The 26,429-nt window shown below is 32.7% G+C and overlaps 1 protein-coding gene, 1 non-coding gene and 1 pseudogene across 2 annotated transcripts; 2 read left to right on the forward strand and 1 right to left on the reverse strand.

Annotated features, from left to right (window-relative positions):
- The first annotated feature begins 2,628 nt into the window (after positions 1 to 2,628).
- On the forward strand, positions 2,629 to 5,159 carry LOC114381754 (annotated as a pseudogene).
- A 1,680-nt stretch (positions 5,160 to 6,839) lies between these two features.
- On the forward strand, positions 6,840 to 6,993 carry LOC114382853. The gene has a single exon (XR_003660313.1). It is a non-coding gene; the product is annotated as a small nucleolar RNA snoR143 (small nucleolar RNA).
- Positions 6,994 to 9,377: 2,384 nt separating this feature from the next.
- On the reverse strand, positions 9,378 to 11,631 carry LOC114381092 (expansin-A6-like). Its single transcript, XM_028340276.1, has 3 exons — positions 11,402 to 11,631; positions 10,968 to 11,286; positions 9,378 to 10,049 (listed from the first exon to the last, which is right to left on the reverse strand). The coding sequence occupies exons 1-3, from the start codon at positions 11,547 to 11,549 to the stop codon at positions 9,740 to 9,742; spliced, it is 777 nt and encodes a 258-aa protein (XP_028196077.1). The 5' UTR covers positions 11,550 to 11,631; the 3' UTR covers positions 9,378 to 9,739.
- Positions 11,632 to 26,429: the final 14,798 nt, after the last annotated feature.

Below are 26,429 nucleotides of genomic sequence, written 5' to 3' on the forward strand. Positions count from 1 at the left end.
TACTTTGTTTTAGTCAAATTATGTTAAGTATAATGTTATTTTGGTCCTTTTGAGTTTATTTTTTTCTTAAAGAGAAAATGTTAAATCAATGTAGTACTAAATTGATATAACAAGAGGATTTAATTTATAATTTTTTTTCAGGAAAAAAATAGTGGTTTTTTACATTTGAGCCAAATCTTTTTGACACCTAAATATTGTTTTACTCAATTAAGTTTTGACATATTCTTCTTCAATTTGTGTGATTTGTGTTTGTTGTAATTGGATATTTGAAATCAATTGACTGCTTATGTTAGATTGTGTTGCTTGTAGTTGTGGGATTGCCAATTGACCTCAAATTCAAGTTGGAGTTATGACAATTCAAAATTTCAACATTGTATGAGGTCCTTTGTCTGAGTTGCAAGTGCAAGTTTGAATGTTCAATCCCCTAATCTTGACAGCTTTTGGCGCGATTGAATCGTTGAACTAAACTTCTCCCGATGCCTAATTTGGATTATTCAAATGTTCCCTTCTCATCCTTAATATTATCTTGAGAGACATAAACACAGAGAGAGCTCTGCTAGAGTATGTATATTCAACCGCATATATAATTGATGAGTCACTAATTTTATGGTTACAAGGCATCAGTATTCTAAATATAAGAGGTAGCTAAATATAAGAGGTTTTAAGGGTGGATTGAACATATTGCAAGACATTGTAATAACAAAAAATATTTCATTACTAAGGTGTTTGATAGGGAAGGAATTTTGAGTTTCATGAGAATTTTTGGGTTGAGAATCTTTAGTTTTTCATGCTTGATATTCGTTATAAAAAAATGAGATTACTGGGTAAATAATGGATGCGTTTGTTTAAATTTTTAAAAAATAACTTTAAAATAAGTGTTTTTTATATAAATATTTTTTTAAGAAGCAAATAAAATTTGCTTTTTGATGACTAATGTTTCCATGAAGGGTTTTTAACAAAATTTTCCACGAAAACACAAAGTAGTAATAATGTTTGAAAGATTATAAATATTGGAATAATTTTATAGACTAAAAAACTAGATGACTAAATTACATGGACTAAACAAATATTAAGAACAAAAGTATATAAATTATTTCCCCCCCTTACAGTCCCTATTGGGTGGTGATGTGAAGTTGTAGTGTGTTTTCCGATCTTAACGACTGAGACTATTCCGGTTTCCAACTCCTTTTCCATCGTTTATAAATTCTGGTACTTTCTCAAAGGACAAAACCTTAAACTTACATGCAGTATATCATAGTTGTGTTGTTGTTGGTGCTTTGAACAATCAGAATTAAAATTTCACATCGATAATACACATACACATATTAAAGAATTCCATTAAATGTCATCCCTTATTACCAAGGTGAGACTCCAAAAGACCAAAACACCAACAACAACTACAGAGCTGCATCTAATTTTTTTTTTTCTTTCACAAACTGTAACTTTGCATGAAGCCTTGAACACGTTGTACTCTTCCTCAGGTAATTCCTGTTTGCTTCTGTTTATGTTTATCTCTTTACAAAAGTGAGAAAGAAAAATACTACTAAATGCAATAAGGGTGTAAGACGAATGTAAAAGATAAGGGTGGAAAAAATTGTTGACAATTTAATATTTAGTTTTAGGTCATTTGGTTTGTCCAAAAACTAGATAGTTTTTTATTTAGGTACTTTGAAATTGTATATGCAGATGGCGAACCATATTTCTGAGGAGGTTATGAGTAAGCAAAGCAATGGTTTTGCAAGCCTTAAGGAGGAAATTGAAAGCCAGAAACAGAACATTATTGGCGTGGAAAATAAGAATATTGAGAAAGATGTTTGTATGAACAAACTCAATGAATCTTTGAACATGGTTAAGGAAATGATGAAGAAGGAAAATCAGCAGCAGGAGGAATGTCAGAAAGGTATATCATATTTATTCTGAAAAAAAAAACTATTTTGTGATGTGTTCAAAAAAAATATTGGTATATTTTAATTTTTTTTTCTTTATTATTTTTGCAGATTCTGCATGCAGTTAGTATTTGAATTTACTTTGATAGTTTTCACATTGATAAATTATTTGCATGGTGCTCACTGATCATATATTTATGTAGATATCCTTTGTCAATGCATTCTTTGCTATTGCCTTCGCTCTGGCTACTTCTTTCATTTTGTCTTCTCTATAGCTACATTGGAAAACATTGCTCAATTGTTTTCTATCGGTCAATGTGATTGATTAATGGCATTGTCATCAATTTTTATTTATATAAAAAATGTCTATTGTTCACATTGCTTTACCTTACTGAACTGATCCTTACAAAAATATGTAACAAATTCGAAGCCATACCTTGATTACTAATATTGAATTGTTTTCCACTATTTATGCAGAAGATTAAACTAAAATTAAAATTTACCATTGGATTATATATGCATTGTATCTACTTTTCGTGAATCAGGGCTTGATCTTTTCATCTTTGAACTTCTTTTCTGTGGCACAATATAAACTTTCACCTGTACTACTATGAGTTTCTTGTAGATTATTATTGGAATTCACTTTTCTATGTTTCCAATGCCATTATGTTCCGTTAGTTTATTTTGATTCTTTTCAGAATTGCAAAACATGAAAGTCTTGAATTTTAATACGAGTCGTAAGATGGAGTGTATAAAGAAAGAACATGGGCTGATTGCAAAAGAACTGAAAGAAAGTAAGGTCCTAAATGCTATTCAGCACAAGAAAATTACTGCAGAGAATCCAGAGGTCGGTACTTAGTAGCAATCAGTACCTTTGGATGTATGGTTTTCCATGATCATATATACCCATTGTATATTTATTTGTAGCATTTTAGTTTAGTTTGCTTAGAAGGCTTTGTTCAACACTGAAGGCATTTATTGCTTTTTCAGAATTAAAGGCAAATTAAGAAAATTACTGTGGAGAATCGAGAGGTAAGCACTCAGTAGCAATCAGTACCTTTGGATGTATGGTTTTCCATGATTATGTATACCCATTGTCTATTTATTTGTAGGAATTTTAAGTTTGCTTAAAATAATTTTAGAAGGCTTTGTTCAACACTGAAGGCATTTATTGCTTTTGCAGAAACAAAGGCAAATTTTGGCCCTTCAGGAAGCTATGAAGCTGCAAGAAGGTAATAATAATAATAATAATAATGTTTTCAAATTGACGGAAGAGTTAAAGGTTTGTGTTACCTGTTTTTAAGCTTTGTAAATGAGGTAAGGATCTTGGTCATTATCAAAATAGTGTATTATTATTAATTGTATTTTATTATCTATTATCTATTTAGGCTCAAAAGGAACAACTCAATATGAAAGTAGTTTAGCTGGAAAACCAATTAAAATGCAATCAAAAGCTGGAATTGGAGGATAAGCATCTTAAAGGGAAGTTAGATGTGATGAAGCACACGGAAGATGAATGTATGAAAACAGTGGGTACTTTACATATGAAAGAAATTGAAAAGGAAGGGTTACTTAAAGACTTGGAAGAGTTCAACCAATCACTAATCATTAAGCAGCATGAGAGCAATGATGAGCTTCAGAAAACTCGAAAGAAATTGATTGAAGTATTTTTATTTATTTTTTTGCAAAATTTATCTTCTGCTATGGAGTAAGGATTCTTTATTCCATCAGTTATTTGAATTATTTGGCTGTCATTGGAATTTGGAAGATTATGGCCTTAATCGTGTATTTGATGATGATTTTGCTTGCTTTGTCCAAAGTTTTATTGATTTGAATTTGAATTACAAGTTTATTTGATTAATGAAATTCTACTGGATTTATTGCAACAGCGGTAGCGAAAGTTGATTTAAATAAACAATATGATTTTATAAATTAACATTTTTTTTGTCTTGTGCATTTATCTTGTCCAGTTTGATTTTCAGAAAAAACAAAAATTTCATTTGCTTTGGATATAGTACTTAATTTTCTTTTCTAGTTCATTTGATTTTAGGGAAGCTTTTTTTTTTTTTTTTTGCTGAGTCATTTTAGAGAAGCCTACATTTGCCATTTATTAAATTACTATAATGAATAAACTCTTTCTCATGAAAACTATCCTCATTTTTTTATGATTTCTTTAATTTTCTCTTTTCATTATTGTTTGTATGATGTACTAAAAATCTCTTTCTCTACTGCAGAGCATTGCGGGGATGTCAAGTCATCATGGTAATATAGGTGTGAAGAGAATGGGGGAAATAGACATTGAACCAGTTCATAAAGCATTGAGTGCAAAGAGAAGATATAACAATAAAGCGGAAGCAGAGCATAGAGCTTTAGCAATGTGTTCATTATGGCAAAAGGATCTGGAGGAACCTAATTGGCATCCCTTCAAAATAATCACAGCTGATGGGAAATCAAAGGTGAAACTTTGTTAGACACATTGATCTCCTGAAAGATCTCCCAAGGTTTATATTACTTCTTTATCTTTTTAAAATAATCATTCCTTTAGTCTAAAATTAACGTCATTAATTAGATAAATATATTGATGGCTAAAAATCATCACAAAACTTAATTTTTTCTCTCTTATTTTTCCTTCACTTCTACTTCCTCTATTCCTTCTTAAACAAAAATAATCGACAACAAATTTTGTAATCATTTTTAGCCGACAATATTTATAAATTATTAATGGTATTAGTTTATAACGGACAGAAGGATCAATTTGAACCATCTTAAAAGATAAATAAATATTATGAAATTTTTAAAATATAAAGGCCCTAAATGAAAAAAAAGGGATTAAGGAACTATTAAATGACTTTTATAATAACTTACATTATATTTAACCAATTGAACTAGTCATGTATCTTTTAATCCTTAATAGAATTTGTCTCATTTTGTTAATATATGTATGTTGCATTTTGTTTTACAAGATAATGAATATTTAGGACAAAAATGAATGTAAACCTTGTCATTATATTTCAGGAAAGTATGGATGAGGAAGATGAAAAGCTGAAAGGACTAAAAAGAAATTGGGTGTTGGAGCGTACAATGCAGTGGTGAGAGCTTTGAAGGAGATTAATGAATATAATCCAAGTGGAAGGTTTACGATCACAGAATTATGGAACAAAGTAGAGGGAAGGAGAGCTACTTTGGAAGAAGGAGTTGAGGGAAAACAAAAGATAGCCAAATACAGCAAACGAGTGATAGTGCATGCGTGAATTCAGATCATTATGTTTTACCAATTTCTAGATAATTGTTTGTGCTCTCTAGAATCAGTTTATACGAGAGTTCAGACGATGATGATGATGATAATAAGCCACTTTCTACAAAATTCTTGAGGAGAAGTCGAGTTCCTATTGAATCAAAGAAAACAAAACAAAAGAAAATATATCAAAAGGGATAGTACATCTACATGGGTAGATTGGGCATGGTATGAAAAACCATAGAAAGAAATTAGTTATCATCAAAATTTGTTTAGTTACTCATTTTCTTATTTTTTTTTCGTCTTTATCATTAAAAAGATTTATTTAAGTCTTTTTTTTTATCCCTTCTCTTAAATTTAAATCGTTGTTCCTCTGTGGAAAACGTGGTCCTTTTTTATTTTCTTAAGTGATTTTGATTTTTTTATCCAATCCATGAAATTTATTTTATTAGATTTACTTATATGAAAATTATAAAATGTAATTAATTTTGAAAAAAACTATAACATGAAGAAAATAATAATGAAAAAAGTAAGTCTTACAACCAATAAAAAAATCTATTTTTTAATTTTTTATTGCTAAAATTAAATTAGTGTCTAAGTAAATTATATATATTTTTTAAAACAAGTACAATGTTAAAAGTAAATTATTAAATTAAAAAAAAGAACAATATTAAAAATAATAAATGTTAATGTATATAATATATTGAAAACAAATATACAAGTAATTATCTGTAACAGCCTTTGTTATTTTTAATATTGTTATCAAGTAGTTCAGTTAACATTATTACATATAATTACTTGTATATTTTATGTGTAATAACGTTAAATAAATTACAAAGATCATAAATTTTAATATTTTTATTTTAGTCTTTGTTATTATTATGTAACGACGTTAACATATAACGTTATCATCCTACTAATATTGAATTTTTTGTGACTTATACATCATTAAGAAATCTCATGCCTGTGTAATATTTTTTAGTAAATTATATTTTTAAAATTTGATCTTTTAAAATAATTGATGAAATTAGATTAGTTGATAAAATATTTTAAAACAAAATTGACTTAAAACAAGAAATATAGGATTTCTGAAGTAAAATTTAGAGTTAATGAAAACTTTGAATTGATATTATAGTGACAAACACACACACACACATATATATATATATATATATATATATATATATCATTCCATATTTCACTTATATTTTCATAGCAAGAACATGTTTAAAAAAAATAAGTCATCAATTTATAAAATATTTACATCATTAATAAAGTAATTGGCAACAGTCAATTTATAATAAAGAAAAAAAAAACCCAACTAAAGTGAAACCCTAAAAAAAAGCGTGGTGGTATATATATATCTGTGGTTGCGCTGAGCCCCAAGAGGGCTGTGATTACAAAGAGAGAGGCTTGAGTGGGAAACCTAATTCGATGATTGAAGGTGCCACCATCTCTTTTGGTTTGGTATCTCTTTCTCGCAAATTGAATTCGGTTTTCTTTTCTTCCCACAGTGACGCTGCTTTCAAAATTTACACTTGATATGAGCCCTCCACATTCCTTATTCTCTTTAATTTAATTTTATCAATTTCTGTTCAATCTCGTAGTTTTTATATTTTTGCACTGTTTGTATTATGTACGAGGAAACACTTTGATTTTGTTTTCTCGTTGAAATCTCAGTGCGCACAGAGAAAGCCCAGTTAGAGCCACACTGCTTATTTCCGAGGTTTTCCCTTTGTTCGCAAAAGGAAGCGTTTTGGGGAATATGGTGTGTGTGTTGTAATTGGGCAGCGGCCAGACAACCGTAGGGATGGTATCCACAGATTATGGGCTTTTTTTCCCCTCATTCTCTACTGATTCCATCCCACATTTAAATTTGTTTTAATCTCTAATCAAATTATGTTGAGTAGAGAATGTTATTTTGGTCCTTTTGTTTTTTTTTTTTCTCAAAATGAAAATGTCAGATCAATGTAGTTTGTGAATGTACTAAGTTGATATAACAAAAGGATTCAATTGATATAAGAAAATAGTGTATTTTTTTTTTTACATTACAGCCTAATCTTTTCGACACCTAAATGTTGAAATAATTGACATGAATCAAAATAACATAAATCACCCAAATGTTAGATCACTGTAGTTTGTGATTTGTGTTATTTTGACATGAATCTTGAACTGTGGTGATAAGAAAGAAGACATCATGTGCTAGATTGCCTGTTTGTTGTAATTGGAAATTTGGAATCAATTTCATTTCATACGTTAGATTGTGTTGCTTGTAGTTGTGGAGATGAAAAGGATTTGCTGTGAAATTTGGTAATCGCTACAACTGAGTTGTGACAATTCATAATTTTCAACATTCCATGAGGTCCTGTGACTGATTTGCAGGCTTGCAGCTGGTTGGGAGTGTTGTCTGTTATTTAAATTATCTATTTCAATGAAGTTGTTTGCTTAAGTGCAGTTGCCAGTGCAAGTTTGAGAAGTTTAATCCCCTAATCTCTTGTAAGATGCCATCAATTTACCATCTATTACATTGACCGACTGAAGACAAATAGGTTCAATTTAGATTGGGGATTGAATAGTTGAACGAAGCTTCTCCAGATACCTAATTTATTATATTCAAATTCGAAAGTTCCCCTTTCAGCCCTTTAAATCAATATTAAGAGACAAAGAGAGAACTTTGTTAGAGTATATTCAATCGCAAATGTTAATGAGTCACAAATTTGATTGGTTTATTAGGGTTACAGGGCAGCGCTATTCTAAATAATCACAAATGAATTAAATGTTATCACAAATTTTCTTTGGTGGTAGATAAATTTCAGAGGTTAATGGTGGATTGAACATACTGCAAGAAGTTGTAATCATAAAACGAATAAAAATATAAATACAGGGGTGAAGATTTACTTCCTTGCCAAACTTATTTTATTTCTTTTTATGAACATAAGATTTTATGATTAATTGTTGAATTGAAACTTGAAAGTTTTCGTTGATTAGTGGAGTGAGTATGCAAAGTTTAAGGTGAAATGATCTCTTCCCCAAAGACAAGGTGACAAATATAAAGCATTGGATATACTTGTACCATCTTGCACTCTCTTTGCATTCTGTGTTGAAGTTAGAAAGAAAAGAAATGGGAGTAAATGCAACCTTTCACTTATCCTTCAATTCACTCTACTTTGCGGAATAAAAACTTGTCTTCTAACTTATTTTGCCTCCCTCCATCTCAACTAAAAAGAAAAAGATATTCCACTTTCTCAGTTTCTTTGTATTTTTTCCGTCTCTCACCCTATAAATGGTCAAGGACAAATGGACTAAACTTCAATATCGGGTACTAAAACTTGAATTGCTAGGCCTGCTTGTAATCATTGGTAGGACTCAACTTCAAATGATTGTTGACATCCCAACTACAATGGCCCAATACAACCCTCCTGGGCTTCTGATAGCACCAAATGTGATTCGTCCTCTCATTAATAAGAAATTTATCACTGCTGACTCCCTTGATTCCTATATTATGAACTTACTATTAGTTGGGGACTTGGGGTAATAGAAACTGTAAAAAATATAAGAATACCATCCAATTTTTATACAATTTAATGTATAGGTGTTGCCACTTATCAGATCCTATAAATGAGTAAGCACTATATAAAATCAACTTGAGTTTTTTATGCTTTAAGTTTATGAAAAGTTCAAACTCAGGTTGAGTTATGGATGATAGATTAGACTAAAATTTCAATTTCACTTAATAACTTGCTTAATGATTTCGGCCTTCCTGGGGTGAATGTCCACCGAGAAATTCTTCAGGATACCAAAATCAGATAAGGAATTAGACCTAACTCCCTTAGAAGAGTTACCAGGGAGCTGAACATTAGAGGATATAGAGGTGGTCACTGATGCTAAGCTGAGACATTATTCTCAAATATGATTTTTGTATGCTCTACTTTAATTACATAGTTCCCTGTGTTTTGATCCCTGGCTTTTGTACCAAAAAAGAAAAACCATATTCCCATAATTGGGTCCCTCACCCCGAGTCCATGAGAGCAGAAGACCTTCATGTGGTGCAGACACATGCAGAGAACTTGGTAATTAATGGTTAAGAAAAACTTTTAGGCAAAAGAAATGAAATTAATCAATAGATAATTATAATAAAAGAAAATACTTGATAATGGCTACTGATTAATTAAATCATTAGTTACTTCACGGGTCTCATGGCAATTATACAAGATTAAAAAATCAATATTACTAATAATATAAGAAAAAGCCAAACATGAATCCTCAAATGATGAAATCATATAGTAGTATTAATAAATATGCAGTAAGCATTGCTGCGGGCTTATGAATTTGCCTTTGCAGCCACTTCAGCTTGATCCCGACAAAAATCACACTTCGTTACCCTCATTTTCTCTCCAAGATGTACACTGTGCCCCATGATAATTGATAATTGATCCTTCACTCCACTCCCGAAAACATGATCAAAAGTCAAAAAGGTTCACTACCATTTTCTCCATATGTATCCACATTCGAAGGAAAATTGTAGATAGCAAACAACCAAAAACAAAACAAAAAAAAAGGCGGCAAAAGAAAAGAAAACACTTTCAAAAACGCAAATGATCCAAACACGGTATAGTAACTAGATTCTAAAATTCTTTCCAGCGAAGGTTTGGCCAAATTGCCAATTACGTGGGACAATGTTCCATGAGGTGGATGTGCGTCGGTCACCGCCTGTGACCCTGAAGGAGAGTGACTGACCAACCAGAACTGCGTTTGATTGCCAGTTCTGCCCCCAGTTGCGGCTCATGCTCATCCACTCCGTTTTGGACCCTTTCACGCTGGCCCTCATGATATCCCCTGCACCCGCGACGTTGGTGATCAAAACCAAGTTGAAGTAACGGAACCCGTTGATCGTGAACCTCATCCCTCCCTCTTTCCTGCAAGGCACCCTGCATCCCACCACACCCAATCACATTCACCACCACATTAACCATATCATACAAAAAGTACAATTATTTAGTGACAACATTTTATAAAAATAAAGACCCACCATGGTTTTAAAGATTAATAATTGGCATGTAAATGTGAGCCAATTGGAAATTGAAATGATTTTTAAAATAATTATCTTATAAATTAATATATTTATTATACATAACTCAAGAAATATACTACCTTAGATTCTTATTATAAGAAATACAAGTGTATTATATTATCCCTTGTTTTTTATAATAAGAACCGGACCAAACTAGAGGTAGTATTATAAATTAAAAATTCTTAAAGATTCTCAAAACCCTCTCCATTTGTTTTTACAAACATAAAATCATATATTTCATTCGTAATAAAGGAGTAAAAATTATAGTACAGTAGTAGTACCAGCTTGATAGAACTAGAATTATATATTCCGTCTCTTTTTCTATTCTCGTGATGCTGTTGTGCGAAAAGCTACGTGAGAAGATTGAAATATGGGGAAAGCGACACAATAGATCGAGAATAATAATTATTGTACAGGATGCAAATTTATTAAAGTCCACGAACGCCACGCAGCGCTGTCGTTTTGAGAAAGAACAACCGTCTCAGAGACGATGCCAACTTATATGATTTTCATAATTTTTATTGCTATCATTTAAAAAAGTAAAGTATGCTAGATTCTTAGAATTAGGTTTCTCCCATCTGTATTATACTCTATCTTGATTTATTGCTATCATTTATGCTTTGACCTGTTTGTAAATTCTTGGAGTTGAACGTGAGTTTAAGTCTAATTTAAACTTAAAAATGAACACTTTCTCAAATTTATATATTCTATCTTATTTGATCTTTAGCCCATTTTTTTGGGATGAAAAAACTTTGAATGAGAAAGTTGAAAGTACCGGCGATATGAGACGGGGACGATGCCGGCGCGGTACTGAGCGATTTTGAGGAACATGGGCATGGCGAGGTCGAAGTGAGGTCTGGGAGGGTTGCACCAACCGCCATTGTCGCTGGGGAGAGCGTAGTTTGGAGGGCAGAAGTTTGTGGCGGTGACAAAGATGGAAGGGTTACCTGGATGACACCATTTCGGGTCATCGGTGCATTTGATTTCGAAGCACGCTCCACAGCTGAAACCATTGTTGAATAGAGCAGTGCTTAGTGCCGCAGTGTTCACGCCGTAGCCTTGGGAATATAGGTTCCCGTACCCACACGCCCCTCCTACAAAGAAAACACCAAAATTATTGGGGTGTTATACATAGTATATATGTTACATTATTATCATGACATTGTGTAAAACTTTATAATAATGCATATATTTTATTTACGTACGTACCCATAGTTCCTGAGGCGTCGCTGCCACCGTAGAAAGTGGCGTGAGCGCTTTGCCATGGCCCACCGGAATAGACGCCGGGAATTTTGGCTTGGGATGGAATGATTAAGAGTAAGAGGGAGACAATGGCGATGATATTGAGCATGGCCATTGCTCTTGAATATTGGTGCAATGAAATATCTGTGTTGAGAGGAGTTTTTCTGCGGAGGGAATGGAGGAAGGATTGGCTTGTATTTATGGAGGGAGACTGGGGTCTTAGTAGGGAAATAAAAGGTGAAATATATATTAGTGGGGAAATAAAAGGTGTTTATTATCAAGAATTATATATTTGTCTTTTGCTCAAATTTTGAGATTAAATTAATGGTCTATAAAAGATAGGGTGGAGATCCTTTTGCAAAACTTATTTTTCACCATTATTTAAACTATCAAGTAGTTACTACTTATGGATTGGGATTATTTTAACTTAATTATTTATTGATCTAGAGTTTGAGACATTAAATATAAGAAAATTTATTGTCTATATTGAACTTATCCTCTTAAAACATTATTATCTCAAATAGAGAAGATATGAAAATACAAAAGATTATGCCAACATAGAAGAATGTAAGTGAAAATTATTTTTTTGTCATAAATTAAAGATTATGAATATTTTTCAATCTATTGATTAGAGATTAATCTCACTCATAATACATGATTATTATTGATGAAAAGAAATTTTATATACAATAAAAATTGAATATAAATTCTTTTATTAAATAGATTATCCTTATTTATGTAAACACAATAATATCTTATATCCCTGCATCAAATGTTTGGATTTAAAGGATAAGCATATAAATGTTGTTTTTAAAATGATAACAACATATTGTTAAGCGCGTGTTTGCTTATCCGGCCATCTTGCTGCAGCACGAAATTCCAAGCAACTTCAACAGCCAACACAGAAGTAATGATGGACTTGCTTTTGGAAACGGAGATTTGGATTTTCACAACAGCAATCCAAACTTGCATTAAGTTCTTCTGTTCTCTATGTTTCACGGTGATCTGTTAATTTACTAAGTTACATCATCTTATTAAAAAAAGTTACATTCATCTTACGAAAATTATAACAAGTAACGGTCAAAATTGGGGAGAAAAAGCAAGGAGGAGCTAGGAGGGTAGCAGTTGGCATCAAAGATAGTGGAAGAGTGAATGAGACAAAGGAATTTCAGTCCCCAGAAGGCTGACATCAAATCGCTTTGCTTCATTTGCAAGTTGTGCTATCCAGCAACCATTTTCTGTATACTATATTTTGGAAATTGGAAACTCTGTACAGTCCCCCATCCCACCACACCACACACAATTTGACATGAGCAGTTAATTATAATAGTTGTAAGGAGAGTGTTGTTATATGATGTGATAAAAAAATTAGAAAAAAATTATAACTGTTAATTTATAAGATACATATCTGTAATCGAGAGTAGTTTATATATCACCATTACTTGATTGTTTAGAGATCTTTACATTCGTTTGGTGAGAGTGAAACTATGCAATATTTTTCATTAGAGCGATCTTTTAGTGTGTGAAAAACTTAGCCATTAGATACGATAATCATTCTCAGTTTTTTTTTTTGGCTGTTCTGCTATTTTATAATGAATATATTGACTAAAAATGAATCGTTCTTAATTTGATGTCAGATACACAAATCTAATTTTATTTTTCTTTTTAATATAGAGCATGATATAATACATAAGTATATAATTAAATTGAGGTATATGTTATAAATTTTCTTGAATTTTTTTATATTCAGACCATTATATTTTAAAATTAAATAATGATACAATAATTTTTTTAATCATTTTTTTTATTAAGAATATGTATTGGAATTTTGAAAAAATCACATCACAATTTTTCTTGCTGTACTTACACATCACAATTTAGACATAGATAGAGATATATACTAGCTATTTTTGTTAGATTCCCGTTGTATTCCATGTGAGGTTTGTCTAGTTCATACATGAAAGTTCCAATTCCTAATTGTTAGGTTTTTGTTTAAAAAAATATATTTCACCGTAATATCTTTGTGATAATATAATTGTCACCAATCACAAACTCCCTTGTTGTGAACTAAATCAAATGTAAATCTAATCGCAACTAGACAATATTTGGTAGTCTTTCACAACTTTTTAAAACATAAAAGTATTGGTAAAGTACATGAAAGAACTTATTAGATCAAATTTTTTGTTCTTGAAGTATAAAAGTTTATCTTATATCACTGGGGACTCCTCGAGTGACACTTAGCGTGACTTGGCATGCATGATAGATTTTCCAATCATATCTGGACCACGAAAAAAGATCATTGTCAAATGTCCAATCATATTTTCAACCATATATATCAACAAAATTTGCCACTGGATGAACATAATTATGCCTGCTCACCATTACAACTTGATGACTTGACTTCCTTAAACCCAATGCTGTGATCGAGACCAATACTTTTGCTTCATGGTCACACATTCTAATTTGTTTTCAATTAATGGCATAGTAGAATATATGCTACGTACTTAGAAGTAATCTGTATATAGATTGAACTAACAAAAATATGTTTACTTTATATTTAATAACATACTAAATCTTTGTTTTAACTATTTATGTCTAGATCAAAGTGAAAAAGAAAAGAAGAAGGAGGAACTAGTACTGAAATGTTTTTTTATTCTTTTCCATGCTACAAATCCTGGCACTACCTACCTGAGAATCATAGTCATGACTCATGACATTCACTTCCTTCAATTTCAGGGCTTTCACTTTATTTTACAAATCTGAGTTACTGTAAGAAATTCGAGTTCAGATGTTTATGACTCTCAACTCTCAAGAGCACAATGAATTGATTAATCTGACATTAAATTAGTACAATGTATACAAGATGCATGGTTCAGTAGTAGAAAAATGAAAAGACATCATTCTATTTTAAAAGTAAATTTATGTCACGATCTTGTTCATTCATTGAAATTTTTTTAAAAAAAATTGAAATTTATAACTCATTTTAAAGGAGTGTTTACATTTTCTTTAGTGACAAGTTTCGATCGGTGGTAGGTATTTCGGTTGGAAGGTACAGACAACTAACGGATGCCAAAGCAACAATGATTCAAAGACATTCTTTTCCGATTGTACGACAAAGTTACCAAAGCTATTCCTTAAACTTTAGATATTACCATTTGCAACAATCTATGAAACTTTATTGGCCACCGAATATATAGTAGCTTCTTGCCTTCTTTACTCCTTGGGACATCCTATATCGAGGTAGGGAAGAGCTATGAATGTGGTACAAGTTTGATTATTAAGCCACCCATGAGAGAATCGGATTATCAACATGTTTTGTTTCTCATCATAATCAAGTCTTCTTACCATGTAAATGTTTTAATGCAAATATGATAATTAAGATTAATTTAGAGAGATAATTAACTATATCAAAATCTATAATTATGTAACTTTAAAACAAACGGGTATTAAGAATTTAACTTGAACTTGAGTAATTATTAGCACTAGATTTGCATTCAACTCTATAAAATTGCCATAGATAATATTCTATTATTTAAGGGAAAGAGTGTTGTGTGTAAAAAATAATTAACGATGCTACATACAATTACAAAAATAATAGTGATAATAGTGTCTTTTCTTTTACAATTTTTTTTGAAAAAGAAAAGGAAAAATAATTGTTTACAGAAGCAATCATCCTTTCATATGACTTCAACTTTTCTCAAGAAACTTGATAAGAAAAACCTTAAAGGTGGTCACAGAGTCATGCATATCTTTATGAAAATTGGAGATGCCAAGATGTTTCATGTATTTGCTTGAGGAAGGTTTAATAAGATAGATAAACTTGAAGTTCAAGATATGGGAATGAAAACTTCTGAAAAGAGCAATGCTCTGTTCCACACAGAGAATATACTTGTCAGTGTGCTTCAATGATGATGAGTTGGCTTCCTTCTGCATACAAAACAGCCGCACTAGTAATGTGTGCATATGTATTGGTAGTTTATGCTTATACAAGAGAAAGAGAAATGGAAGAAAATCAATTAAAAGATAAATAAAAGAGACAAACAGAGTTATTTTAATTTTTAAAGTTAAACATTTTTATTTAAATATTTAGAGTCAAATTGATAAAAAAAAAAATCAAAAATCAACAAAAAAGAAAAAAGATATTTTGAAACTAAATGAAAGTCCATGAAAATGAAAATTGAGATAAATAAAGCTACTATTATGTCTTAGTTTGGCACTAGTATTCTTGTTGATTGAGATACAGGGGTAGGAAGGTAGTTGCTACAGTGAAATTAAAATTGAGAATTGATGTTCTCTAACGATTATAAAGTGTGCATGTCATTTACACTTTAGAAACTTGGTACAGTAATAATAGTTAATACTATGATTTGATTCACCCTATTTGTTTATGTATGCTATCATTGAAAAGTTGCCTAATCTTTCTAAGACAGTATTAGATCATTTACCATGTCATGTCTCCCAAATCGAAATTCCTTAATTTCAGCATGCTCTATTCAGCTTTACGCAATCCCTATGTAAAATCATAAGCTTCCCCGGTAGTAATAAAAGCTAATAGATTGCCAATCTTATCCTCACTTTTTTTTTTGAATGTCTACTCCATGCATGGCCATGGTCACTGTGTCAATCAATTCATGCACTCAAGTCAAGCTTGCTTAAATTATAGGATTAAATTTCTAGAAAAGTGTGTAAAATAAATATATTATTCGAGATTTAAATTAAGTATTTTAAATTATTTTTTTGGGATAGATTTTTTTATATATTTCAAATAAGAAATAAAAAGTTCTCATTTTAAGAAATATTAGTAACACTCATTTTCAAACACACTCTCTCTCATCTCATCGATTAAAATTTATCAAAAATAATAAAATTTAATAAGTTTAATATCATATTTAATGATTCTTTTTTGATTTTATAGTTTTTAATAAAATTTAATTAATTAGAAATAATATATTAAAAGAGCGGATTAAAAAGTATTTTTCTAACACTTATATATTACTTTTTTTGGTATCAATCCTAAACTTTTTATGATAATAAATCATCAAGACCACAGCTAGCTAGCCCTTGACGCTGCTCTAATAGGCAAACCAATTTTCAAGACATCCTTAAATTGATATTTATTTTTCTTCTTATTTTGTTGTTATTTATGTCAATAATCTCAAGGAACGGAATTTAGGACTTGGGCCTGTGCCGTGTGGGGTCTTCTATTTGTTGTCTATGAATATGTCCTTCTGAGTCTCTGCTTAAAAAGAAAATTGATTTGATTTGGAGATGGGATGGCAGAACCTTCAAATGATTATTAAACTTTATTTGGTACAAGTGAAAGAAAAAAAAAAACAGCTAGTTGTGAGATATAGCACGTACCTTAGCATGATTCACGTTTGAGACAAAGAATAACAAAAAACTTTATCCGAAATTACAGTATAATTGTAGATGATAGAATGGTTTATCCCAAATTAACTAAAGACGACCCGTAATTTTACCATGGATCACCAACTCAACAGGATTTTGACATATTGAGTTGTGACAGATGAATATTATACTGAATATGGCCTATTGGTAGTTGTCATTTAAATGTTACTTGTAAATCAAATCGTGTATAATTTATGTGGAGTGCGAGACTTCGAAGGTATATCATGAGAAATTTCACATTTTAAAGGTATATTCAAATGTATTTTTTCACACGCGAATCCATATGATAATGGATCGAATTACTCAACTAGCACTAGCTGCTCATCATATGAATTTAGTTTAAATAGAAACTACGAAAACTTCATACTTCTTTACTTCGAGGGTAGGTATATCATGATCAATTTAACCATATGATAATGAATCACATTATTCAACTAGCACTAGCTGCTCATCATGTGAATATAGTCTAAATAGCAAATTTGGCTTTTCCAATAACAAAAAGTTTAAATAGCAAATTGGGGTAGTGTAATTGAGAGAAGAATGCCTGACCATGGTTGGCGCTATATATTGTGGTTAACACTGTTTTTTTATCAATGAAATTGGTATGGAGTATAGGTTATCTTTGTTTACATTAATCTTTATTAGGAGTTATCTTTAGTGGGACTTTCAATCATATTTTTTTCATCTATAAGACTTGAATTTGAGACTTTACTTAAGAGAATCAAGTCTAATACCATTTAGATTAATGACTTATTGGTAATGGTAACGCATTAGTGCTTAACCACAAACATTTTAGCTTAATATTTTTGTCTACAAAATTATATTTTTAGAGGACATATCTTACGAAAAAAAACATTTTATATGAAAGTAAAATGATTAAATTTAGACTGTATCACCATATATTATGAGTTAAGATTTAATGTTAAAAGTCATATGACTTTTTAAAAAATTCAATGACTCTTTAAGTGATTACATGACATCAAATCTTGACTATTCATTTTAATTATATAATCAAGAATTAATTCTCACATTCATATAAGATATCTCGCACTCATGTGTCCTCTTTTTTTCATTCCCTCTTATAGAAATGAAAACATGTTTCCATTATTGTTTTTTTTATTATTCTTTTTAATTAGTTGAGATATAAGTTACCTTTTATAAAATAATCAAATTAATTTTGATATAAATATATTTTTAAATTAAAATGTGATCAATGATAATAAAAAAATTCAGTATCATATAAATTATCTATTTTAATTAAAATTAAATTAATTAAGTAGAAGTTATCATTTATAAAGATAATCAAATTAACTATAATACTAATTTTTATCTTAATTAATTTGATTGCAAATAAAAAAGGATAACTTATGTCATATTAATTCAAATTTAAATAAAAAGGTAATTTATATTACAATTAATCTATTATCATTAAAAAGATAACTTATGTCTTCAATTAACTATAATTTTTTAATAAAAAATTAAGAAAACGAAAACACATTTTTTTGTTGCGTAAGAGGGGATGCCAAAATGTCACTCAACAAATAAAAAAAGAGGGGTGTACCAAAAAATTACATAACAAAAATATGATTATGTTGACAAAATGTCCAAGGGAATCATGCTTTTGTTATGTATCTCTTTTTTTTGCACCCGCTTCATAATGGAAACATAATTTCGTTGTATATTTTGTCAACAGAATTGTGAGAAGCGCAGTTTTTGAAAAACAAAATTTAAAGTACATGTTGGGTGGAAATAGAAAATTTAGAAATGAGAATAGCAGCTCCCGAATTGGATTGACCATAGGCCCAAAAGCGCCGCATATGAATCCCCTTAAACTCCTTCTCCCTTTCAGCTCCAAACCTCTTTAAGGATGCACATAAAGGGGGTAAGGTGGGCCTGAGCCTCCTCGATTATTTTATTTGCATTTTTTTATGATTTAGTTTATTTGCATATATATAATTAATATAATTTAATTTTTATTAAAAATTAAAACCATCATTTTTAAATTTAAATATATCTTTTATTAATATTTTTTATTTTTTTAAAATCAACACAATTCATAAAGTTTTAATTCAGTTGATTGAATAAGGTGTGTAATTATAAATTCACTTGTACCTGATTTCAATTTCTACTAATAAAAATAAAAATTATTTCAGTCCAATTCATTAAGACGCGTAGCTAGTTTGAAACCAGCAAATTAGAAAAGTTTCGTGAAAGCCCATTTAGAATCCAATAGATGGTCATCGACAATCAATCCTTATACACTCAACAAATGACAATTATCGGGCACACTAACCTAATCTTCCTCTTCTCCTTTAGAATGTATTTGGATGGAAAAATTTAAAATTATGAGAAATTTTAAATTCTATGAATTTCAAATATTTCAATTGAAATTCTTTTATTTTCAAAATTTTGTGTTTGGATAAAAAAAATTAAAATTATGAGGATGAAAAAAATGAATGAAAAAAAAGAGAAAATATGGTTGGTGTGCTAGTTATACGTGTTCTTCTATGTTCACACCCGATCCATATTTTAGGAACTGTGTTTTTTGAAGAAGACTGTAAGAAGAGAATTTTAATTTCTCACATTTTAGAAGGAAATTGAAATTGCAGATTTTTAATTGTTTAAAATTTTGTTTTAAAATTCCAAAATTTTAAATTCTTCATAAAAAGCATCCAAACAATGAATTACAGAAATTCAAATTCTCTAATAAATTACTTTTCTCAGTTAAAATTCTTTATCCAAACGCACTCTTAATGGATTTTATATTTATCAATTTTTGTTTTAGGCTAAAATGTACATATGTTCCTTTAACTTCTTTTTTATTTTAAATTGTTCTCCTAATTTTAAAAAGTTTTAAAATAATTCCCTAATAATTTATTTAATTAATGACACATTAATTCTTTTGAAAAATTTATCACTTTTTATTTTTAAATATTATTTTAAATCTTTTATTGGTTGATTTAAGACGTGAAATTTATTACATTAAATTTATTTACATGAAAACTATGAAAATCAATTGATGTTTGAAAAAAATGTCATAAACATAATAAAAATTCAATAAAACAAATTTTATGTCTTTGAATTAATCAAAAGGAAGTTCAAAATTGTGCTCAAAAATTGAAAATAGTATTTTTTTTTTGAAAGCCCTAAATGTTGGTTTATTTGTATAAATGTATAATTAACCAATTTTTAAGAAGTATACATTATCAAATAATATAAGAAAGTGGTAACATATATATCTTTTGATAATAACAACCGAACGAAACATTGAAATGCCAGAACTATTATTTGTTTTCCTATGAAAAGGACTGAAAGAGCCAAATTAATTAATTCTGCATTCACACAATGATCAATTCTAGATGACAGATGCTTCATTGGGTTAGCAAAATGGCCTGAAATCTTGGATCACATGCACTGCTACTTTCCTTCGTCTTTTGGGTTAGAATGGACTAAATAAATTCAGTCATAGAAAGACGGCACTGATGCATGCAAAATTTAATTTAAAGCTTACACAACAGACGTAAACAAAGCAAGGATGTAACTGTTAGCGATCCAATTCCAAATTTAAACACCGCCAATATCAACTTGACTAGGCATGCGTATTGTTCAAGTAACCCTTTTGTTTATAAGTCAAATTTTGCAACTCAAGTCTCAAAATAAGGGAGACCTAGCAGAACATCAGTAATGTTTATGGAAGTTACGTTGATATATATACATGATTGTTCAAAATAATATATCCTAATCATCAACATCTTAATTTATGTTATTGATGTACGTCAAATATCTTTTCTAAAGTTTGTTAAGAAAATAAATGAATAACTAGAATAAATCAATCCTTATCTTTCTTAAATCCAATTTTAATTCCTAGAACCGTAGAGAAAAGTTTCTTCATATATGGTTGGGAGCAGGTAAATGAATTCAGATGATTGTAACTGGTAATTGGCTCTTTAATAATTAATAATAATAATAAATAATCTTTCTCTATTTTTTTAATGATCATCTAGTCATTTACTATATATAGTTATAAATTTTGCTACTTGTGACTTTATATTAAGTGAAAGTTATTTTTGGTAAAATTAGTTGAAAAATTAGCTAAAGTTAAAAAGTCGGTTGAAAGTTAGAAATTTAGCTTATTAACTTAGAAATGTTTGATAAAATTAACTCTTGAAATAACTAAAAAGTGTAAAATAATAGAAAAATAATAAAATTATAATTTATTTAAAAAAGGTAACAAGAAAAATGAACAAATATATCGAGAATAAAAGTGGAAGAAAACTATAAGCTTACATTTTAAAAATGTTATTTTAAAAATGCTACTTCAAGTAACATTTAAAAAATGCTAAAAGCTACTGAGAAACTACTGAAAAAAACTTGTTTATCGAACAGTCTACTAAACTTTTCAGCTAGTAAAAAAACTAAAAACTAATTGAAATATCTTATCAAACATAACCTATATATAACACTCTAACATTACTTATTATTCATAATTTAAACCCAATTTATTTTGACATAAATTAACACAAACGGATCAATAATAGATTAATTCTTTTGGGTGCTCCATCAAACCCTCCCTCCACCAACAAGTGATATTAGAGTCTAGTAAGGCCTAAGGTAAAAAGTAATGTTGAAGGAGCATAACAATGTGGAGACTCACTTGGGAGAGATTATTGATTGTGAATGGTAGTGTCACATTGATTAGGAAATGAGCAATCACATAAGTAAATTTGTCATAACACTTTAACTCAAAACCTTAAAATTCAGGTTTATGAATTTTGTCTTCACTTATATGATATTCAACTTTCTCATTTTTACACGATGTGAGACTTTACCTCACATTTGTAATTTGACAGAAAGTCTTTTTTATGACCAGGTTGGTTAAACAATGTATTCATTTGATGAATGAGAATATTGAAGGATCATAACAATGTGAAAACTCACACTTGGGAGGAGATTGTTGGAAATTTAAGTGTGAGTGATTAGTCTCATGTTGACTAAGAAATGACTCAATCGTGGATATATAGGAGAGATGACCCAGATACTTAATGCCTTTAAGATTTCATATGGAGATGTGATGTTTGGTTTTCTTAGTAATCTCGATCAGTGGTCAATCCTAATCCTTTCGGGTACTCCCAAACTCACACATGAGGCATGATGTAATTGAGTGATATCACCAACTTAACTACCTCTATGATCCCCTTATTGTCCATGTAATCATGTGAAACCACCATATAGTCGGGGTATCTCACGAGATTAAGGAGTAGTTCCTAAAATAGTAATGAGAATGGGGCATTCATACTATTATCTATTTCGTCATGACTCACCTTATCATGGCAGCCCTGCTTAGATGAGAGACATAAGGTCCAGGATCATATCTGAGGTGGCATTTGACTCAGGCTGGAAGTGAGGATCATATACCTAAATGAGGGACATGAGGATTGAGATCATGATCCTAGGTGACATGAATCAAGTTCAAAGCAAGGCTCAATGATACGGGCTTACAAACAGAAATGCAGGCAGGAGTCACACAAGCAAAAGAGGAGGTGCAAGTAGAAACTAAGACCAAAATAAGGATTTCAAAACCTTCTTACCTCAACGATTACGTATGAGGAAGAATGGTGAGACCAACAAATATTTCAAGAATCTTTTCTGTTGGAATGAAGTCTATAAATACTAATGTAAATAACAAGCAAGGCATGAATGAAAATTATCCAATTTCGCTTACTCTCTTCTTTATTCTTCCCTTCTGCCATAATACTTGTTAGAGGTTCCTGGTTCCTCAAAAACCAGTACACGCTCATCCCTATCATTTGGTGCTCTCATTGCCTCCACGACTAAGCCTCCACCCCAACTAACCAAGGTTCTCGCTCGTTTGGGCGACACCATCCAAGCCATGAACTTGAAAATGGATGAAATCCTTACCCACATTTCGCCATCAACACCATCCTCTACATCTCCCACACCAATTCCCCATCACCAGCCCCCTGTTTATGTAAACACACACAAGATGAAATTAAAAGTACCACGCTTCACTGGCACAGACCCATTAGGATGGATCTTCAAAATTAATCAATATTTTGAGTATCATAATACACCGAACAAGGATTGCTTCACTATTGCCTCCATCTATATGGAAGGAAGCGTGTTTGCTTGGTTTCAATACATGACAACCAATGTGCAGTTCACCTCATGGCCGGCGTTTTTGCAAGCCTTACCAACGCGATTTGCACCGTCTCAGTATGTCGACCCTACCGGTGCATTATTCAAACTCACACAAAAAGGTTCGGTTGCGGAATACTTGTCAGAATTCGAGAACTTAGCAAACTGCATCATTGGCTTGCCCCCACCATTCCTCCTAGCTTGTTTCATCTCTGGTCTCGCATCCGACATTCGACAAGAAGTGCAGGCCCACCAGCCTCTCACCCTGGTTCAGGCCACCGACCTCGCTTGTCTCCAGGAAGAGAAGTTGTCAGATTGTCGTCCGCCGCCTTGACTGCGCCCGCAAACCCTGACACCTCTTCCGTTACGCCCTACTTCGCAGGCACCGATATTTCCATCGCCTCCTCGTCCGCCGCCACTACCACTTCGACGATTGACTCTCGAGGAAATATCCTCACGCCACGAGCGCAGCTTGTGTTTCACCTGCAACGAGAAGTACCACAGAGGGCATCGTTGTGCCTCTAGGGTTCTTCTCCTTATCACGGAAGAAGATCAACCCTCTTGGCCTCATATAGAACCAACCAACCTGCATCCGAACCCAGACCCGCTCGATAGCCCAATACCATTTCAGGACCAAATAAGTCTTAACTCTCTTTCGGGCCACCTGGCACCAGAGACACTATGACTAGTGGGCCTTATCGCCGACCACTGTGTTACCATCCTTGTTGATGGAGGTAGCACGCATAACTTCGTCCAACCTCAGGTGGTCACCACCCTGGGTTTGCCTCGCTGGACGACCTCGACACCCTTTCGGGTCATGGTGGGGAATGGCCAACACTTGGAATGTACGAGTGTCTGTGAGCATGTGGCGGTGTGCATTCAGGACAACACCTTCATCCTTGATCTTTACATTTTACCCATTTCCGGTGCCAATGTAGTATTTGGGGTTCAATGGCTCAAGACTTTGGGCCCCGTGCTGACCAACGATAGTACTTTGTCCATGCAGTTCTTCTATCAAGACCGTTTGGTAGTGCTTCACGGAGAACATGACACTAATTTGGGGGCCCTCACACAGCACTAGTTCTGCCAGCTTTATCGCCACCAACTAGAGACTTACTACTTCCATATTACGCTGATTCCCGAGACATCAACGTCTCCCAACCCAGGTACCATTTCCTCGGAGATTCATGGCTTGCTTTCCAAGTTCGCACTTCTCTTCCAACAGCCACAAACTCTGCTGCCGGCACGAATCACGGACCACCATATCCACCTGATTCCTTAATCCTCACCGATAAATGTACGACCCTACCGTTATCCGCACTACCAGAAGCACGAAATTGAGCTTCAAGATGATTCAATGCTCCAACAGGGCCTCATCCAATCCAACACGAGTCCATTCTCGTTGCCAGTACTGCTCGTACGCAAACCAGATGGGTCGTGGCATTTTTGCGTGGATTATCGCGCTCTAAATGCCGTCACCGTCCGGGATAGGTTCCCTATTTTGACGATTGACGAATTGCTAGATGAATTGGGCGATGCTCAATACTTCTCGAAGCTCGATTTACTCCAAGGGTACCATTAAATTCGCATGAATGATGCCGACGTTCCCAAAATAGTGTTCCACACACACCACGACCACTACGAGTTTAAAGTCATGTCGTTCGGTTTATGCAATGCGCCGTCTTCATTTCAAGCCACTATGAACATGATTTTCTGGCCTTATCTCTGCCACTTCATCATTGTCTTTTTCGACGATATTTTGATCTATAGTACCTTTTTTGAAGATCACTTAATTCATCTAGAAACAACCTTTCAGATTTTGCTTGATAATAAATTTGCTTTAAAACTGTCTAAGTGTTTTTTTGCGCAGCCTTAGGTGGAGTATCTCAGACACATGGTATCTGGCAGAGGCATGGAACCGGTGGCCTCGAAGGTTGCCGCAATTCAGCAGTGGCCCACACCACGTTCCATAAAAGCCGTGAGAAGCTTCTTGGGTCTTGCCGGCTTCTACCGCAGGTTCATTTGTGGCTATGCCACCATTGCAGCACCAATGGTCAAGGTGACAACAGGGGATCAATTCCAGTGGACGACACAAGCTTAGACAGCTTTTGATCAACTCAAGCAAGCCATGTCCTCAGCTCCAGTTCTGGTCTTGCCTAATTTCGATATGCCTTTCATAGTCGAGACCGACGCGTCGAGGGTAGGCATGGGTGCGATCCTCTCACAACAGGGGCACCCCATTGCCTTCTTTAGCAAACCGTTTAGCCCAAAGCTTCTCCGAGCTTCGACTTATGTCCGGGAATTGTGTGCCATAACTAGCACGGTGAAGAAATGGAGACAATATCTTCTTGGTCGCCACTTCATTATCCTCACGAACCATATAAGCCTGAAAGAACTACTAACTCAGATCATACAGAGGCCTGAATAGCATACATACTTTGCACGTTTAATGGGCTACGATTATGATATTCATTATCGCTCCGGCATCCATAACCAGGCAGCGAATACCTTATCAAGATTACCGGAGACAACAACATCTCTGTCCTTGATTCTGTCAGTCCCATGGTTGACTTTCCTTGAGGAACTCTGTCGACAATTGGAAGCTCAACCTGAGTATACTGAACTCCGGCAATCCATTCGCGATAACCCCCACAAACATCCCCAGTTTTCTCTCTCTCAGAACTTGGTGCTGCACTCGGGTCGTATTTGGTTGCCTAAGGGAATTCCACTTATTTCTATGTTGCTCACATAATACCACTCAACCCCAACTGGAGGTCATGACGAAGTGACCAAAACTTTGGCACGCATTTCAAAAAATTTCTAGTGAATAAGACTTAGGGATGACGTCAAACAGTTTGCAGCCAACTGTGTTGACTGCCAGTTGACTAAATATGAGGCTCAAAAGACAGTGGGACTCTTGTGCCCGTTCCAGTACCAAGTCGTCCATGGGAGGACCTCTCTCTGGACTTCATTGTCGAGCTCCCTCCATACAAGGGTAACACCACCATTTTGGTTGTTGTTGATCGCTTTTCCAAGGGAATCCACCTTGGCATACTACCTGCGGCACACACAGCTCACATGACTGCTTCTCTCTTCATCAACATTGTGGTCAAAATTCATGGGATTCCTCGGAGTTTGGTCTCTGATCGAGATCCCTTTTTCATTAACAGATTCTGGCAAGAACTTTTTCACTCAAGTGGAATGCTTTTGAGGATGAGCTCCTCCTATCACCCCAAACTGATGGCCAGACAGAAGTCTTAAACCGCATCATTGAACAGTATTTGCGTGCCTTCGTCCATCGCTGACCAAGCTTATGGGGGAAGCTCTTGTCGTGGGTCGAGTGGTCCCATAATACTTCTTGGAATGTCGAGACTGGCGCCACCCCATATGAGGTCATATTTGGCCGCAAACCCTTTAATTTCCCAGAATA

This window comes from Glycine soja, chromosome 13 (genome assembly GCF_004193775.1).
Source record: "Glycine soja cultivar W05 chromosome 13, ASM419377v2, whole genome shotgun sequence".
Lineage (NCBI taxonomy): Eukaryota > Viridiplantae > Streptophyta > Magnoliopsida > Fabales > Fabaceae > Glycine > Glycine soja.

Bases quoted from the DNA above. Each gene is read 5' to 3' on its own strand.
- LOC114381092 (XM_028340276.1), bottom strand. From the start codon at position 11,549: ATGGCCATGCTCAATATCATCGCCATTGTCTCCCTCTTACTCTTAATC. The intron at 11,287-11,401 runs GTACGTACGTAA...TTTTCTTTGTAG, and splicing joins CGACGCCTCAGGAACTATGG to GAGGGGCGTGTGGGTACGGG. The intron at 10,050-10,967 runs GTACTTTCAACT...GGTGGGATGCAG, and splicing joins GTCCCCGTCTCATATCGCCG to GGTGCCTTGCAGGAAAGAGG.